Raw genomic sequence first — 20199 nt, 5'->3', positions numbered from 1 at the left:
TAAGCCCCCCTAACATGGAAGTTATGTGTCGTCACCTGATCTAATGCTATCAGTGGTGTGATATCTACTGAATGTGCATCAGTACCGGCGGCACATGTGTGACTGTTATCAGATATACCCAGTCAGTTATACACATTGACACCACAGATAACTGTCTGGGGGCACTTAGAGAGGGGAAGGGCAATGTTGAGGAGGAAATAAGTGTCAACATTCTTGAAAAATGATTTGAAAAAAAAGATAATTTCAGATAAAAAAAGATAATTTCATAAATTCAGGTATTTTGACACATACAAAATGGCCAGTGCAAAACCTCCTCATGGTTAAATCAGGACTTTTTCAGGAGCAATCCTGTCAAACATTTGAAATGTCTTTGTCATTTGTGAATCTATCAAAAATTTTTACTTATTATTAAGTTCATAATTATTACTTACTGTATTTATTATTCATGATAATTAATTTTCATAGTTTTAGCTATGCCTGCACATATCCCTGCCATGATAGCAGTATTGCCTGCTGTTAATTGTGTGACATTAACGACGTTGTCTCTAACAGGCATGGCAGACCTTAACCTGGGGAAGATGGTTTTCGCCATCATTGACTTCCTGAACGACCAGCTACATTCAGGCCAGCTGTCTGGAGATGCAGCCGAGAGTTTAGAAGGTGGGAAATAAATTTTTAACATAAATTTTCCTAATTCTGCCCTTTATTTCAAGATGGCCACATTAAAGTAGCATTTTAATGAATGTCTTGGACACCTTGAAGTAGACTTCTGTAGGTTTCCTTTTAGATGCGTAACAAATCTAGTCTGGTATCATCCATCTCTGTTTGAGCTCAGCTTAATGCTCAGGCACAGTTCTGGATAGTCTACGCATATCCAGAACCGCACTTAATCCAAAACCATACTCAGGCACGGTTCTGGATAGCCCCTGCTATCTAGAGCCGTGCCTGGGGCAAATCTATGTTCTTGGATATGCGGAGACTATCCAGAACCGTGCCTGATCCTAACCCTAACCCATTCAGGCATAGAACTACACAGGCACAGTTCTGGATACGCTAACATGTATTTTATCCTCCCCACAGTTGCTATCCAGTGTTTAGAGACTGCGTACGGTATAGAGTACAAGGATGCGGCATGTGCAGCCAGGTTACACACGACACCTGCGCTGTACCAGCTCTTCTTAACACACCTGAGGGGACAGGCACAGGTAAGGTTACTAACACACCTGTAATAACTTGTCTGAAGTTCGTCCACAGTTAGGGACTTCATTGGTTCTTAGATTAGAACCTGTTGTGTGTGAAATTTATAATCTGCAAAAATAATTATCATTATCTGCTAGGTTCTACAATCTACATGTACAGAAGTAAGAACATCCTGTCTTTATACAGCACTTTGTAAAATATCTGTATCAGTATAGCCGGTATAACCGCCCTTCGAGGTAACACACCAGCTTCGCAGGCACGCGGCGCGGCGGCAGCTAGCTACATCACACCGAACGACTTACACTCAATCTTTGCACATTTAATTGCAGGAGTTGTTTTAAGCTTTCTAGTGATGATGCCCCTACTAAATTAATTATACTGTGCTTGGTGGCAATGAGTTCCAGTCTACGATAGTTCTGGGGAAATAGAAGTTTTTGAACACTTCAAATAGTCTTCTTTTATGTTTCTATCTACAGACAGACGGTGTGAGCCCCACAAGAGAGCGCCCCCTACAGGTGAAGGAGGAAACTGCAGCGGCACCCAGCGGTGTGTTGTCAGAAGAGGACAAGGCAAAAGCTGAGCAGCTGAAAAATGAAGGTGGGAAAAGTTTTTTGCAATGGAATAAATAGATTTTTGTTTTCTGTATCTGTATCGGTATAGCCGGTATAACCGCCCTTCGGCGTAACACACCAGTTTTGATGTTTTTCTTTGCTCTTGATGACAATTCTGAGTGGTGGCGATTTTGAAAGGTACAAACCTCCAAATTTTCAACTTAAGTCGACTGTCGAAAATTTGGAGGTACGTACATGTTTCTACCTTTCAAAAACAGTCACTGATTGAGGAATATTCTATTAACTGTTAATCTTATGTGACTGATGAACCTCTTTAAAGAATAACACTGTTCTCCAACTGAATAAAATTGACCAAATCATTTGGTCTTCATCAGGTTTCTGATCCAAGTCAAAAAATTTAATTCTCCTTATCTACTTTACCAACTCAGATAATCCTTCATGCTGGGGAACTTAAGCGTTAGGTTCAGTCTTTAAACCTCTAAATGTAAAAAAACCCAAGTTAAAACAAACAAACAAACAAACAAACAAACAAACAAATAAACAAAAACAACTGTCCTCCCCGCAGGTAATGCCCACATGAAGGCAGAGAGGTACCAGCAGGCTGTAGACAGCTATACCAGCGCTATCACAGTCAACAGCAACAACGCTGTCTACTACTGTAACAGGTAGGTTATAAGTTATTCCCATTGTTTTATTCTTTATGCTGTCTTCCATGTACAGTATTTGAAGGCAGTTTTAGTTCAAGAAAAGGAGCAAAAGGCTGTGTGATTGTGTCTTGACTTGTCTAAGTTTTGTTTCATTTTGGACTTTACAAAAATTGTCTATATTTGCATATCAATCAATAGTTTGTGCTTATAAACCTGCATTTCTCCTCTGGTCTCTCCAACTTGTCACTGACGAAAGCTAGTGGATACTAGCTGAAACGTCTGACGTTTTCAAAATCATATCCAGTTGCTTGAGTAACTTTTTTTTTAGCGTATCTTATTAGCTGGATGTCTAACCTTCACCAACATATAATTTTGCACATAAATTTTTCAAATAACACCAAAAATTTTTGCCAATTTACCTGAAAAAGTATTTTGAGCCCTGTCCTTCCACATCTTGGGGTCTTCCGTGTAGTCTTTGAATCTGCTAATCTTTGAATCATAATACATGTATTCTATGTTCCCCCCTGACAGGGCTGCAGCCTACAGTAAACTCCTGGATCACCAGAAGTCACTAGAAGACTGTCAGAAGGCAGTGGAGATAGACCCCACCTACAGCAAGGCTTACGGACGCCTGGGGTAGGAAATACGGATTCTTTTGTTACTTCTGAGATGGAACTTTTGTTTGAGTTTGTGTGTGTCGATTCTGCACTGGGACCTGGGTCATTTGAGATTGGATTTCACTTGAGTGATGGGGTAGGAAACACTGGTTCTCGATTTTAATTCTGGGACGGAAGTATTGTTTTTGGTCACTTTAATTGAGCGTTTGTGTGTGTGTGTGTGTGTGTCGATTCTGCACTGGGACCTTGGTCATTTGAGATCAGGTTTCACTTGAGTGATGAGGCTGTGAACTTTCTGGTGTCATGATATACTTTCGGGGTATGGGTATGTGTGATGTCGGAAATTTGACTGATACTAGTGATAGTGCAGCTATGGGAGCGAGGTACGTTCTTATACGTACCTACAGTTTTCTGATGTTCTATTCTTAAGTACATGTTGTTTTCCAGAATGGCGTACTCTAACCTGAATCAGCATGAGAAGGCGAAGCAGAGTTACCAGCAAGCGCTCGAGCTGGACCCTGATAACCAGACCTACCAGAGCAACCTTAGACTCGCCGAGCAGAAACTCAGGGAAATCAACCTAGGGGGCCCTGGAATGGTCAGTCTTACAAGGCATACAGTGCAGTTTTTAGGGCTTGGAAACCAGATCTTTCAAAGCCAATATTCTAGTCGTTTATCTACATAGTGAGCTGAAACCACGAAACCCTGATTTGTCACAGTTTTTGTTGGATGTTTGGTCAACGTTGCATCAGAATTTTGCCTGCCACAGACCATATCTTTTCCGACATAACATTTGGAAACTACAGACGTGATGTTAATCTTATATGATCGAATTATTTGAATACGACCTTATATGAGACGTTCTGCCAAAGTGCTGTGCACAACACAGTCATTACATGTTTTGCACAGGTGCAGTACGTTCTGCTGACGTGCTGTTTTGTCCAAGACTTGTTTCTGACACTTTCTGCAATGATGATCCAGAGAATCAATGTTTTAGCTTGTAATATTTCGACAGTGGGCAATACTTTAACATAGTTGGAATTTGCTGGTTATGTTTGAATAAATTTTTTTTCATCAACATGTGAATTTTTTTTCTCTTCCCATGCAGGGTGGACCTGGTCCTGGTCTGGGTGGAATGGGCGGGATGCCAGGAGGCCTAGGGGGCCTTGGAGGCATGGGTGGAGCGGGGTTAGGAGGGATGGACCTAGGGGGTCTTCTCAACAACCCTATGCTGATGAATATGGTAAGTGCGAGAGGGGGGGGGGTCTGTGTGAAGGGGGGGGTGTATCCAGAACTGTGCCTGTCTTTTTTCTATGCCTGAATCGGTTAGGGTCATATTATTATTAGTAGTACCCAGAACTGTGCCTGTCTAGTTCTATGCCTGAACGGGTTAGGGTTAGGATCAGGCACGGTTCTGGATAGTCTCTATTGTATCCAGAACCGTGTCTATCTAGTTCTATGCCTGAATGGGTTAGGGTTAGGATCAGGCACGGTTCTGGATAGTCTCTATTGTACCCAGAACCGTGTCTATCTAGCTCTATGCCTGAATGGGTTAGGGTTAGGATCAGGCACGGTTCTGGATAGTCTCTGTGTAGCCAAGAACGTAGATTTGCCCCCAGGCACAGTTTTGGATACACACTGACCATCCAGAACCATCAGCACGATTCTGGATAAACCTTAATTCTGGATATGTGTGGACTATCCAGAACTTGAGCATTGTTCTGGATACAAGTTGCAGCAGTGCATGTCTACATAGTATATGAAGATGCTCATATAATATCAATCTATATTTATGTGAAGCATATCCACTTTCTGCCATGTATACCAACGTTATGTTAGTTTTAAAGTAGATATAGTAAGTTAAATAAGCAGACCGTATAAGTAGAACTCCATGTTAGCATAATTATAGTCTTAAATTCACCACATTTTGTACTCATTGTTTTTGTCAATGTCTGTTTGCAATTAGCCCTAGGGCACGAACTTGCAATAAAGAAACTCCTTACATCCGTAGATGACTGTACAAATGTATTAGACAACAGCAACATGTATGATGGACTGATGTGAATTTGTGTTTCTCCCTGCAGGCGACGCAGATGATGCAGAACCCGCAGATGCAGCAGATGTAAGTATGACGTCACCCGGCCGATACAAACATGCTCATCGGTTCACATAAACCCAGTGCAGTGAGGCAGGGCTACTCTAGAAACATCGGTACACAAAACATATGCTGTCGGTTTTCACTGCAGGAAATTTAAAGAAAATCATGCCCAACATTCAGGGACGGAGAGAATATTTGAGTAAAGAGATTTTTACACAACCAAGTCTTTTATTCAGCCAACGTTTCGGTGACCGTCTGTCTGTCAGGGGATTCATTCCTCAGCTAACCGACATCTCACACACGCAGTCGTCCCTCAGTAAGACATCTGGAGCCGCATAGTTCCTGTTTAGAGCTTTTATTCATCCTGAGTCAATTGAATACATGTAGGTAACAAGGTAGGACAGTTGAAAAGGCCAAGATTTTTTTGTCTAAAGCATGAAGAACACAAATATTTTTCCTGATTTCTCCTAATTTCTTTCCTGATTTCCTTTTTGTTTGCAGGTTGGGAAACTTATTAGGCAGCGGCGGTGCACCTACCCAAGCCCCCTCATCAGGCGAAACACCACCGGGGCCAGGGGGCCTTAATATGTCTGAATTCTTGCAAGCGTAGGTCTTTTTTTGTTGCAAGTTAGATGTTCGTGTGATGTCTGTGCCAATCTGTTGTCTTAGGGAGTTTTCGTCTTTCTTGTGAGACAGTGATTTTTGGTTTTTATGCTTCTGAAGTCCTGTCTTTGCTTTCTTTTGTCCTTTTTTGTTATTATTTCATTAGTGTGTAACTCATAACAGCTACAAAACTGTCAGGATGTCGGAATTGTAAACTAAATCAGCTCTTTGTGATGTGAAGTGCTTTACTAATACTTTGCTTCACAGTAGATTCAGCTGGAATTTTGAGTACAAAATTCCTATTGTAGAATATTTGGTGACACGCTATGTCAATGGAGGTTAGACATCCAGGTAATGAGATACACAAGAAAACAGATAGATATTGGATAGATATTGAAAACTGTCAGACATTTCTGGTAGCATCAACTACCTTTCACACTACACCAGTCACTGACGAAAGCTAGTGGATACGTCTGACCGTTTCCAAAATCATATCCAGTTGCTTGAGTAACTGCTTTTTGGCGTAGAATTTTTGCTGCACTTCTGACAGTGATGGCATTGTCGTAGTGGTGAATCTGTTAACACATATTTTCCAAGCACTTCCACCAGTGGCCAGCAGATGGCACTGCTATAGTGGTATATTTGTTGAGTCATTTTTTCCCTGCACTTCCGGCAGCGGCCAGCAGATGGCGCAGCAGATCCAGCAGCAGAACCCGGAGCTTGTGGAGCAGCTGAGGACACAGATGGGCCGAGACCCGCCCGACGGCAGTCAGGACAATCCTGACGGGAAAACTGGTCAGAAAACTTGGATTTACTAAAAGCCTTAGTATAATTCTTTATCACAAACTTAAACTGGCATAGACTAGTATGATAGAAAATGAGGTCAGACTACAGACTATGCATGATGTACAAAATGACTAATAAACTGGTGGATGTCCCAACTACTAAGTAATACCAGCTTAGAAAAGAACAAGAAACAGTCGAGCCTTCAAGTACCAGAGTTATTAACCAAGAAGTGGAACTTCTTATTGAAGTCTTTTTTTTCAAGGGGAATTTTTCTGCAGTTGATTACCACTGGCAAAAACCAAGGATTTCAACATTTACATGAAAGTATCCTTCATCTATAGTTGTATGAAATCCATGTATGAACTGATTGGTTTTCGTACCAACAGTATATTTTTGTCCTTTTCTTTTGCAGATGAGAAATAATGAAACTTGAACCTGAACGTAGCTGTGTAGTGACGGATCTTACTACAGCAGCCTGGCAACACCGGTACCAGCCACAGGACAGTTTGCCGCTCAAAGATGGCAAAAATCTACAAACTTAAGACTTAACAGTTTAGCACAAAGGAACGACAAAAATCTTGCAGGAAAAGCTTCGCTCCCAGAGATAAATGTAAGAGCAAAGTTTGATAAACTGTGTTGCAATAGACACACAAGTCAGTCAAGTTGGCCCAAGTTGTTGAAAAAAATTGTAATTTTTTTAGAAGAATAGATATTGAAGTAGCAGAACAATTGTGACAGTCATAAATGGTGAACTGTATAAAAATGCTTGTGCTATCAGAGGTTCCTCCGCTAGCATGGGGTGTTAGATACTACAGACACTCACAGGATAGATTGTTAACCAGACAAAGCAGGGGTGGAAGTTTCAAGGGAAGCACCAGGAATATCTTTCCTCAGTTCCTTTACAATTGTACTCAACTCTTTCCCACCTGTATCCAAGATACAATGCCCAGAAGGAATCTCTGATATCACTGACTTCCTTGCAACAGTTTATGATATTGTCTTTGAGAAGAATTTCACATGGAATTACAATTTAGAGGTTTCGATGTACTAAAATCCTTTAGTATGATTCTCTAAAAAAAGCTTAGGCCACTCCAAGAATGTTACTTGTCCCTCAGACAAAAATAAGAAAGATTATGAGTTTTGAAAGCCAGGAGTTTCTGTATGCAAGATATGAATTTATCTATATGAAGTCTGAATGTTAGGTTAGCATAAGAAACAACATGTAGCCTGGAGTTGTATTTATTTGGTTAAGAATGTATTTTATCTGGCTGGAATTACTTCATTTTTTTTCATAATGATCAGAAGGATAGAGAAAAATGTTATGTACAGCCAATAATTTGGAAAATAGGTAAGGATAATGAGATATTTTAGATTTAAAGTAAAAACGAAGCGAAAAAGACTTGCCATATGCAGCAGAAATTGTTCAGATTGTATTTCTTGAACAACTGGACTGAGAAGAAAAAAGTATGCAAACTGATGTCAGAAAATTAATCTAGGAAATGAACATTGTAATTAACTGTCCATAGGAACTACACTGACTTGGTTCAGTTTTACCCCCTAAATGCAGGCTGACAAACCCGATTGTTATTTTGGTCTGATCCCAATAAAGAAAGTTTTCAGCAGACTTTGGCTCTTCTTGTGATGTCATTTCTTGTGAAGTAGTTTCCCAAAGATTTCCTTGTTTCTAGCGTGTTTCATGGACACTCCTCTGGCCAATGGATACTGCCTTGCCACCGTAGGATCTGCTTGGAGATGGCTAATGGACACTCCTCTGGCCAATGGATACTGCCTTGCCGCCGTAGGATCTGCTTGGAGATGGCTAATGGACACTCCTCAGGCCAATGGATACTGCCTTGCCGCCGTAGGATCTGCTTGGAGATTACCTTGGTTGTATAGAGTGAGAGTTTGGTTTAGACTCCCAATATCTGCTTGGAGATTACATAGAATCAATGTACAACATGGCGGGTCTATGGAACATAAACGCCTTGCAGAAAAAAAATGTCATTGAGCAGAGGAACGCACCTCAAGGTCATAATTCTACAAGATGGCGGTGATGAGGAGACGTCAGACATTAATTCTGTCAGTCAAAGTGCAAAAACAAGGGCATTTTGGGTAAGACATTGAGTCAGTATATTATAGTCAGGTTGCCATTTGAAAATAGGTGCAAGACATTAAAAAAAGTGTTAGGTTTACAAAAACACAGCTTTATAATGTGTAAATTGGGCAATTCTTTGAATTTATGTACATATTTGATGAGCAGAATTGAACCGGAGAGGTATATAAAGGAAAATCAATTACACAGTAAAATATTTTTCTAGCGTCAAAAAACTCTCAAATTTCCATAACTTGTAGCTTGTTATTTCACTTATATCCTAAAGAAAATAAAATGATATTTTTTCGGTTTGTAACCTCATTTACAAAGTCATAATATGCAAAATTCTGTAAAAAGTTGAAAACCCCTTACGAGCCCAGTGATTTTGGCAATTCCCAAATCGCCCAAATCCGCGAGTGGGCTGGATCCTTACATTACAAGCGACTGTCTGTATCGCCACTTCCGGTTTCCAACTGCCCGAAATTAGGGTGTTCTGGGGTTTTACGTTTGATACTTGATCGACCTACAAATCTCCACTTTTCTAGAAAATTCTGAATGTTTTCAACAAGTTTTCAACGGTTCTGTCGTACATTTTAAATGGTATACAAACGCCACGGAAGAGAAAGGGCGTACTTTGAAGTTTTACTTGATTTTTCCGGGCTCTCGCGGTTTCGCCGTTTGCAGAACGCATCATTTTTCAGACACGAAGCTGCGAAGCCGCGGCAGCCGGAAGTGGCTATGTTGACAAACTCAGCGCTACTCCAACAGCTCGTATCGCCGAATTACAACAAAATATGAGGCGGAATCGCCTAATTTCTATCACAAATAACAAATCTCATGACATAAACTTTCCATAACTGCTTGTGAGAAGGACAAGGCGTAGTTTTGGGGGTGTTTTCGGGCGGGCTTGGTCGCAAAAGTTGCCGGGCGGTTGTTAGGAGGGGACCGGTGTTGCTCCGCGTAAACTTCGGCGCTCAGCGGTACATTTTTCGGTCATTTTACAAGAAAAGGTTGAAAGATGGTGACTTTCCTCGACCCTGGAGAATACGGTGGGGCTAGGGCGGTTCATCCAGCCCGGTAGAATCCAACTGATGCGGCCAGGCCGGCCCGAGAATACGCCGATCCGTACCGACCCGTTGGCCGGTCAGATTGCCGCTAGCAGGCCGAGTACGAACCGGCCTGGCCCCCAGGACTGGCCCTGGTACTGACTGACACTTCCAGGGTTGCCTCCCTCTGTTTTTCTCACGGTTAAAGCCACAAACATCGTCCGCTAACTTATAGACTAATAAAACACTGATATTTTCCCCTCTTCTATAGCTAGGCTTCAAGGCCGCGCGACGACAGTCCAACGGTCTCAGACACGGCGCACCGCATGTAACGTTACCATACATCATGGCCGGTCAGATTGACGCTTGCATGCCGACTACCAACCGGCCTAGCCCCCGGTACTGACTGACACTTCCAGGGTTGCCTCCCTCTGTTTTTCTGACTGAGTTAAGCCACAAACATCGTCCCGTAACTTGTGGACAAATAAAACACTGAGATGTGTCCCTCTCCTCGGCTTCAAGGCCGACTTTCTTCTGTATTTTGACGATCAAGGAGGCACGAATAGCCATGGTTCAACCAACTCAGTGTCGCCGCTTCAACACACACAGTGCAGTATAATGCAATATAACTCGCAAAATCAGCTCATCTTGGCTATAAAATGCACCAACAGTCGATAAACTTTCTTGGCGTAGTTTAGCGATAGATAAAAAGCCGTTTGACTCACACCTGTTATGAGTTTTACGCGGTGGAAGTTCAACTTCAACGGCGGTAGACTCCAACCATGTGTAGTTATGCATTTCATTACCAGCGTGAAGTGCATGGATCAAAAGCGGCCCCTAGCATTTGACTGCAGGACTGCACCAATGTATTAGCATGACCGCAGAAGAAGGCCACTGTTTATCGTCTGTTTGAAGCTTTCTGCACGGCGTTAGACTAAATGTCTGGACCTAGGAAATACTGGAAGGTGAGTTTTTCGGGGAATATTTTCAAACAGTAACGTTTGCTGGTAACTTGTCATAGCCGGGCAAACCGATCGTACGCTTGCCGGAATTTCTTCGGTGATGAGAGTGGTGCACGCCCGCCAAGGCCTCTTGGGCAACCCGGTAAACGTAAAATATATAATCATGGTTAATGCTCAATGATCTATTGAAAATTAACATTTTAAAAATATTCCTTTATGGCAAAATGATATTTAGAGTAAATATTAAGCTGTTTTTAACGCGAAATTGTGATAGTTTGTAGGGACTACTTTGTTCTAGCGGTGTTGGATGGGTGTGTTGTTCGGTTACGTTCGGGAAACTAAATACGGTATTAACCCGAGGTTTAAACAAATTGACCAATCAGTGCACTGTATGTATTGCCTCTGATTGACCAATAGGTATGGCCGATAGTTTCTTAACCAAAGGTTGTTTTCTAATATCTGTTCTGATTGCTTAAACTCTTTGGCTTACGTAGTTAATCCGCACACATTGCGGAATGACCGCAAAATATATAAACATGGTTAATGCTCAATGATCTATTGAAAATCAACATTTTAAAAATATTTTTTTATGGCCAAATGATATTTAGAGTAAATATTAAGCTGCTTTTAACACGAAATTGTGATAGTTTGTAAGGACTACTTTGTTCCAGCGGTGTTGGACGGGTGTGTTGTTTGGTTATGTGATTGACCAATAGGTATGTCCAATAAATTCTTAACCAAAGGTTGTTTTCTAATGTCTCTTCTGATTGCTTGAACTCTTTGGCCTACGTAGTTAATCCGCACACATTTCGGAATGACCGTAAAATATATAACCATGGTTAATTTTCAATGATCTGTCGAAAATTAACATTGTAAAAATATTCGTTTATGGCCAAATGATATTTAGAGTAAATATTAAGCTGTTTTTAACACGAAATTGTGATAGTTTGCAGGGACTACTTTGTTGGAGCGGTGTAGCACGGGTGTGTTGTTCGGCCAGAAGTTCAGTCAAGTTTCAACCAATTAGAAGAGACATTAGAAAGCAACCTTTGGTTTAGAATCTTTTGGACATGCCTATTAGTCAATCGGCAGCCAAACGTACTGTGCACTGATTGGTCAATTTGTTTGAACGTCAGGTTAATAACGTAATACTTTCCCGCACGTAACCGAACAACACACTCGTCCAACACCGCTGAAACAAAGTAGTCCCTGCAAACTATCACGATTTCGTGTTAAAAACAGCTTAATATTTATTCTAAATATCCTTTTGCCATAAAAGAATATTTTGAAAATATTTGTTTTCAATAGATCACTGAGCATTAACCATGATTATATATTTTGCGATTATAGTTGTATCATTCCGCAATGTGAGCGGATCAGCAGCCAATTTGAAGCACTAATATCGTTGGCTGCTAGGGGTCTCTCTTAAATAAACAATGTAAATTTCTATTGGCAATTTTACCACCGACAAGTACCATTAAAATCCGCTAAGCGGCATTTTTGACACGTGGCGAAAATATGCGACACAGTCTGATAATCGACGGAACGGATGGCAGCCATTGAATTGTTTTCTGGACCGTACTGTGATGTTTGTTGGAGCAAAGTGGAGAAAGTATGCAATACAGGTAACTTTTATGAATTGATTTAAGTTCTGAAGACTCTTATCTTTCAAAATATCCAACGAATCTTTGTCTGGCGTCAGTTAAACTGCTAAAAATCCAAGGAGACGAGGCTCGGCTCGGTGTTGAGTTGATCTAGCCTTGGTAACCTTTTTTCACGGGCCGAATTAAGTGGCTTTTACCGACCCTTACTGTAAGAATCTGCCATTTCCAGGCAGTCTATCTATCTAGTCGGCCTTTCTGCTCACTGTCGTGCTGAAATGATCGAAACCGACCCCGTAAAAATGCCCCGACGTGCGTTAATGTGCCGGGCGGGAGGGGGGCACTCCCAGCGCCGTAGAGATGACAGGGAGCTCCCGGTGGTTGTTTACCAGGCTAAAACCAGGGCGCCTCCTTGTAATACTCGATAACAGAGAAGCCAGACAACTGAGTTAGCCAAGACAAACATATTTTGTGGAAGTGGCCGACTTTAAGGCGATGAATTTGATGAAATTCACGGCAAAAAAAAATCACCGCGTCAGAGGAGCCATGTCCTCGGGACCAGCGGCAGATTCGCCCGCGCGAAGTCCCGTAGCGTCCCCCGCTCCGGTGGCTGTTGCACTTTGCTTGCAGCCTTAAAACCAGGGAAATCAGGCTTAGAAGTGTTTGATAGGTCCGTTACCAATTCATCTTAGACTTTTTTGGCACCCTATATTTTCAGACAGCCTCGGAAACCAACCCCGTAAGAATTCCCGGGCATAAGGACTGGGCCTGGGCGGGAGGGGGGCACTACCAGCGCCGTAGAGATGTCAGGGAGCTCCCGGTGGCATAATTACCAGGCTAAAACCAAGGCGCCTCCTTGTAATACTCGATAATACAGACGCCAGACAACTGAATTAGCCAAGACCAACATGTTCTGTGCAAGTGGCTGACTTTTATGTGATGAATTCAATGAAATTCACGGTAAAAAAATTCACCGCGTCAGAGCAGCTATGTCCTCGGGACCAGCGGCAGATTCATCCGCGCGAAGTCCCGTAGCGTCCCCCGCTCCGGTGGCTGTTGCACGTTACTTGCAGTTTAAACCAGGGAAATCAGGCTTAGAAGTGTTTGCTAAGTCCGTTACCAATTCCTTTTAAGCAATAGGACTTTTTTGGGCAGGCTATACTTCCAACCGGCCCCTAAAACCAACCCCGTAAAAATTGCCGGCCGACCGCCTGGGCCTGGGCGGGCGGGTAGCACTCCCAGCGCCGTAAACATACCGGGGAGCGCCCGATGATTCATTAACAAATGAGATCACACCTCTGTCTAAGCTAATCTGTTCTAATTACTTAATTAATTAAGAATATACAAATTTTGGTGATCTCTTGTCAGGTGCTAAGACCACGCTTCGGGAAGACGGCCAGCAGTGTGCAGGCAGGGAAAGAGCTCCGGTAAAATTCGTCTTGGAAGACGCGTTACGCACGTTTTCGGTGGTGAGTCGCACTTAACATTGTCCTTTATATAGTGGTTACTATTTAAACCTGTTGTAGTTACTATTTGTTGTAATGAAGTGAAGCTAAAACACAGAATAGTGTGTTGTATTTGTGGCGACCGGGTCCCCTGGGTTTAAACTTGCACTTAATAAAACTGCCGTCGAGGGGCGCTTTTTCAGAGCCACTTTTTTCAAAGTTTATTCACCTTTTACTACCTTATTTTATCAATATTAGCTGTGCTTAAACGTTGTTTAACTGATGTTTGAAATGCATTTCATGTGTTGTGGTGGTAACTGTTAAGAAATAATGTATTTCATGTCTGATTCAATTTGCCATTGGCTACGACAGTATGATGTTTCTTCTGAACATGTGTGCTAACGGTACATGTAACTTGTCATATTGATGGTTTTGATGTGATATTTTATGTGATATGTATATTATGTGATTCTATGTGGTCATGATATTCTATGTGTACCTTTGTATGATGTTTCTTCTGAACATGTGTGCTAACGTTACATGTAACTTGTCATATTGATGGTTTTGATGTGATATTTTATGTGATATGTATATTATGTGATTCTATGTGGTCATGATATTCTATGTGTACCTTTGCTTGAATGTTAACTATCATTAAAAGCATAAAACTCTTGCCCCCAACCCAAGTCAAGTTTTAAGAACTTATTAAACAAATGATGTGCATATTACAATGTATTATGCTCTGTGAGTATTGTTGTATTGTGATCTTTCTGAATGTGTATTTTTTCACACCCTAGGCTTGAGATTCTGTATAGCTGACATTGTGGGACCTGTCACCTTTCCAAGAGACAAGAGAACATCGGACTTGACTGTGAGTCTACTTTCATTTATGAACTCTTTCAAAAATGGGGTCTGCATGCCGCGATGCGTAGTCAGCCGTTTTAGTTTTGCATAATACTAAGCCGGGCCGTACGTTTCACTGTTAAATGTAATTTATGTAATTCAACGAACAGCCAGTACAAGTAAAGCGTAAAACGGAGTCGTTGCTTTGCAGAATTTCGCACCTTGCTATTTCAAATTTGCATAATTTGAAGTCGAACAACTCTGATTTAATGTCACGTGTAAATCGTGGTCGCTGCATTACAAAAGTTAGCGTGCTAAGCGTGATCGGGACCTTCCATGCAGACCCTTAAAAATGGCAATGAAAGATGTTGGGAAAGGGCATGTTTGCGATCCTCTGAATTTTTTGTTCTAAATGCCATCATTGAAACTCAGCTAGGTCCTGATCCCTGCTATTTGTTGTCATTTCTGAAAGAGTTCACATTCCTAACTAATACCTAGCTTAAGGTTGTGACTAATATTTTATTGCAAATATGACGGAGAACACAGTACATTTTCCTATTGAGGAGAGCACTTTTAATGACTGTCTGTTGTTTTAGTCTGTATAGCAATGGGACATATTTTCTACAGCATTTGTGATCAAATTGTTTTCCCTGATATCTTCTTCTTTACATGATCAACATACATCCTTTTAAAACAGTTTCTATTTTAATAATGAAAATTGTCATTCATATAAACCAAAAAATCTACATGATGATAGGAAATAATCAATAAAACAACGATTTTTAGGCAAATATAAGCATTAAAAATGGAAAATTATTCAAAGATAACATGAAAAGACATTTCATAATGATCATGAATTCTAGCTGTAATGTTTACTGGTGAAGATATACATGCACAGTCAAGATTTGGCATTTGTTGGTATCTGACAAAATAGTTTTCTGATTTTTCAACGTAGTCAAGATTACAAAAAAAATACAAAAATAATTCAAGATTTGGAACAAGAACGTTACCATGGACAGTACGAAATGCAACGTTTGTAACTTTTAAGGAAAGTCCAGAATATAATTACATGTAGTTCAAAACAACCAAACACAAAAGTTTATTATGATCTTGCCTTTTAAAAGTCCTTTCAGAAAAAATTATTCTTTGTATGAAGAAATGACAACCCAGATGATGAAGCAAGCAATTACTACTAGTAATTTAAAAGCAAATATTAAACATGAAACATTCAAAGATCAATAGTGCAGTTTTAAGCACTCAAATACAGTCAAACTTGGTTAAAACTAGAAGAAACAGACATTTTTGTGATGATCATGATCAAATGAATAAGAAGTTGTTCTTTGGTGAATCAAAATATCCCCTTCTGACCCGGAGTGCTCTAAATCTCTAAAATATATTACATGATTGTATAAACATGAGATTTTAAGTGCTTTGCTATATTTTTCCACTGCAATTTTGCTTGCAATTATGAATCTGCAAGAGGCACACAAAAACATACAAATCTAAACTCTGATTTATCTAAAATTCCGTTCGTTTGTCTCTGGTTGTCAAATAACAAGCAGGATTATTCATTCAACAAAATATACAAATAATTAATTTTAAAACACAATTTGTATGCATTCAACAAACCCTTTTGAAAGAAATGGAGTCGATTTCTGGGGAAATACTTTTGGTCACGAAATGATAGAAATATGTCCTATTTCTTTACAGATAATAGTAAAGGCAATGTTGTGCTTTCTTTCTGTAGAGTGAAATGTACTACAGGTAAGCTGTGTGTGATGTTTGAAGGGAGGAATCAGCAAAACAAAAGTCTTTTTGCAAGGATTAATAATTACTCTAGTTGCTGTCTACATTTTTGTAACTTATGTAGCCAAGTCACAGATAGTTTAGGTAGTACAATGTATAACTAAACAGTACTTAAAGTGAGAGGTTGTCAAAGTCCATTGACCAGCAGGTATGGCCTTGACAGTGGGTCAGGATCTATTTTCCTGGTCCCAAAAGATCAACATTAATACGAGGATCATATACTCTCAAGTGACTTTCTGAGTTAAAAGTAGTGTGTTGTTTTAGAGAATGAACACAACTGACCACTCTGGGACCATCCTTGTTGTCCGAATCTGATTTCTTTTTGGTGGTCATGTCCAGACTGTGCTCCCATTTATTATTCCTAAGTTTGAAAAGGATGCCTCAATCTGAAGTTACATAAATCAAAGTTGACAGTTTTACTTCAATCCAAATGACCACCTAACGCCCTGCAAAATATTGGCCCTTGCGCAACTGAGCTAAAAATCCTGACCACCACAAACAAGTACAAACAGGTGTCTCCTGAATTTCTGCAAAGTTTCCGTGCTGTACACGCTTTAAAAGTAGTCCATTTTTAGCAAAATATCACAAGGTATATTTTGTCCAACAAGGGTACTTAAAAAACGTAGTACAGCACGGAAACTTCGCAGAAATTCAGGAGACACCTGTTTGTACTTGTTTGTGGTGGTGGACTTTTGGCCAGTTGCACAAGAGCCAATATTTTGCGGGATGTTAAATTGTCATTCGCTTAAAAAAGGCGGATCTGAAGTAAAGCTGGCCACTTTGATTCGTAAAAACTTCAGATTGATGAATTCAGAACTCAGGATTTGATAATAAGCATAGTCTGAACATGACCACAGCAAAAATGTCAGATTTGTGCGGCAAAGACGGCCCCAGAGTTGCAGGTAAAAAGATGTTATGTAAAAAAGCTTCCTAATTGAAATGTAGCCTGTGTTTAAGGTACAGAAGTTCAGGCAGTCAGTAGGCAGTTTTCAGTGTTAAAAGTGTGAAAATTTGGTAAAGTAGTCTGAAAGAACTTTGGGTAAATGGCTTTTGTTTTTGCTGATTCCTTGTAATGTCTTTAACCCCCCAACTAATTGGCACCCTCACCTGGTTAATTAATTGGATTAAGTTTTCCCGCCAAAAAACTTAGTATATGGAGCACTCTAACCTTGAACTTGTGCCCCCCTGCCCACCTCCCACACTTCTTCCACAACTCAGAGTAATTGTTAGTTACACTGTTCTCTGGACTTCTTTGCACATGTAGTCACTACACACTGCGAAACAAACACTTGGTTGATCGAGTGCAGTTTTTCCACCACTTAGACTTTAGAATAATCTCCAGCTCTCCTGGTCAGTCAATTGCACTGGTATACTGATGTGTCGAAGCATCAATGTCTCCGGAAAGACATCCCACGGGGAGTACACTTAGTGCATTGACCGACCAGAAGAGCGAGAGATTATTCTAAAGTCTAAGTGGTGGAAAAACTGCACTCGATCAACCAAGTGTTTGTTTAGCAGTGTGTAGTGACTACATGTGCGAAGAAGTCCAGAGAACAGTGTAACTAACATACTCTGAGTTCTGGAAGAAGTGTGGGAGGTGGGCAGGAAGAGTGGGGAGGGGGGCGACAAGTTCAAGGTTAGAGTGCTCCATATACTAAGTTTTTGGCGGGAAACTTAATCCAATTAATTACCCAGGTGAGCGTGCCAATTAGTTTTTTTGGACTTAACAAGAAATCACTGTGGGATTAATGTGGCCAGCTAAGTTTTTTTGACGAGACAATTAAGTGCAAAAACAAAAGTCCAAATCGACAACTTTGAAGCAATTTGGCATGATACGAAGAGGATAGCTATGAAATTAATGTGGCCGGCTAAGATACAAAGTTTTTTGGCACAAGAATTTAGAAGTGTACGGGTCAAAAGCAACAATTTTTGGGCGATCTGGCATTCCACTATACGATACAAAGAGGATAACAACGTGGACTTAATTCAAAGCTTTTTGAAGGGAGAATCTAACTGTGTATGAGTCCAAAGCAACAATTTTTGGGTAATTTGGCATTCCAATACACGATATAAAGAGGATAACAATGTGGAGTTAATTCATTTAAGCGTTTTGGTGGGAGAATTTAACTGTGTATGGGTCCGAAGAGACAATTTTGGGGCAATTTGGTATATTCAACAATAAAATATTTTTCAGTGATGCCTAACATGAATTCAGGATAAAAACGTGGAATTGAAGCGACCGACCAAGTTTTTTTGGCAAGAGAACTTGAAAGTGTAAGGGTCCAAAGCAACAATTTTTGGGCAATTTGGCATTCAACTATACAATACGAAGAGGTTTTTTGCCAGGAGAATTTTACTCAATTTACAGGTTCACAGAATGTAAGTGAATAAGTTCTGTGCAATTTGGCATATTCAACTGCACAATATGAATTCAGAATAACGAGGAATAAAAGTGGCTGGCTAAGATACTGAGTATTTGGTGGGAGAATTTAAGTGTTAAGGTCCAAAATGACAGTTTGGGGGCAATTTGGCATTCAACTATACAATACAAGGAATTTGTCAGTCTTTTGTCGTGGAATTAAAGCTGACAGCTTTGATTAACAGTAAATGGCTCCTCATGGAAAAAAGGCAGAGTAGAGAGAAAAGAGCAAGAGAGAAATGCGGGTGCATGCATGCGGAGTGTTGTCTTGTGTTAATAAGGAAACATACTCACACCTCCCCATCTTCTTTTACACAGCTTGAGATCTGCCAACAAAAGTCTGGTCCTTCATCCTGCTACAGTCCGGTCTCCGGATCATCCACATCGTCTTGAAGACAGAACAAAAGTCAGTGTATTGAAAGCAACGATTGGTATGCTAAGAAAATGTTTACAATGTTGTGCTATGGTCACACCAATTTTATCAAAGATTTTTGCAGAATTTCAATAAAGCAATGCAGTCTAGGCAATTTAAACAATTTTAGTCCTCCTGGCATCCCTTGATACTCCAAATACTATATGTGAGCCACAAATTCAAGAAACTGGGCTGGTTCACAATTCAGACAATGAAATCAAAACTTTCAATCAAATCACTGCATGGATAAATAGAAAAATTTACAGTAGCAACAAAGTCAAGTACTTTGCTTCATCTGCTGGTGCCAAAATGTCAGCATATTTTTTTGGGAAATCATAAAAATCAAGCAGGCAAATCTGAGAACCAAGAAAGACCACTGAATTCGTGTGGTCTAAGATTGTTTGTTTGTTTATTCCGATCCCCATTAGTGCTTAAAAGCACTATTCTTCCTGGGGTCAATAAAATAAAACATAGATAACAAAACTTTGTACATAATGATGATTACAAATAATAAAGTAACTTCAAATCAATAGAGTAAATTCAATTCAATAGGAGAGGTCAGAGGTCGACCTAAAAAAAAAAGCACAGAATAATCTGAACATAATTCAGAGTTGTATGTAATCAACAAAGGTGCCAACAAAATTAACAAAGGTATAAATAACTTAAATAACTGAATAGAACATAATGTCTAACTGATCATAATTCCAAAGAAAAGATAAATATAACAAATTGATCAGCCATTTAAATAACTGAAAGGTAGCAGCAGAGACAAAATAATACACAAAATCAAATAAAACATTCTATACAATAAGAGATCAGGCTTAGCTTATGCTTGTTACCACCATAGGCACAATGGTGAGGATTTGCTTTGAGTCATAGCCCAATCTCTTATTCTTGTTTTGAATACAGCACAGTCGGTTGTGATTAAGTTACTAGGTAGTGTGTTATACGCTTTAGTGCATCTGTAAAGAAATGATCTAGTCAGGGCTTTGGTTCTGGGTTTGGGTAGTGTGTAGCCTCCTCTGTGTGACAATCTGGTGTTGTGTTGGT

At 40.2% G+C, this 20199-nt stretch overlaps 1 protein-coding gene across 1 annotated transcript; it reads left to right on the top strand.

The window, feature by feature from the left end:
• The first annotated feature begins 554 nt into the window (after window positions 1-554).
• LOC109477576 (small glutamine-rich tetratricopeptide repeat-containing protein alpha-like) lies at window positions 555-8140 on the top strand. The gene is made up of 11 exons (XM_019778901.1): window positions 555-660; window positions 1081-1205; window positions 1677-1797; window positions 2338-2437; window positions 2951-3055; window positions 3484-3634; window positions 4145-4279; window positions 5121-5158; window positions 5636-5740; window positions 6414-6532; window positions 6936-8140. Exons 1-11 carry the CDS (start codon window positions 555-557, stop codon window positions 6944-6946), a joined length of 1116 nt encoding a protein of 371 aa, XP_019634460.1. The 3' UTR covers window positions 6947-8140.
• Window positions 8141-20199: the final 12059 nt, after the last annotated feature.

The sequence above is a fragment of the Branchiostoma belcheri genome, unplaced genomic scaffold (genome assembly GCF_001625305.1).
Source record: "Branchiostoma belcheri isolate BF01 breed outbred unplaced genomic scaffold, Haploidv18h27 scaffold40, whole genome shotgun sequence".
In the NCBI taxonomy this organism is placed as follows: domain Eukaryota; kingdom Metazoa; phylum Chordata; class Leptocardii; order Amphioxiformes; family Branchiostomatidae; genus Branchiostoma; species Branchiostoma belcheri.
This window is presented reverse-complemented; position numbering and strand designations above follow the sequence as displayed.

Excerpts from the sequence above, each read along its gene's own strand:
- LOC109477576 (XM_019778901.1), top strand. The coding sequence starts at position 555 with ATGGCAGACCTTAACCTGGGGAAGATGGTTTTCGCCATCATTGACTTC. Across the intron at positions 2,438-2,950 it reads GCTGTCTACTACTGTAACAG|GGCTGCAGCCTACAGTAAAC; the intron begins GTAGGTTATAAG and ends CCCCCCTGACAG. Across the intron at positions 5,741-6,413 it reads ATGTCTGAATTCTTGCAAGC|CGGCCAGCAGATGGCGCAGC; the intron begins GTAGGTCTTTTT and ends CACTTCCGGCAG.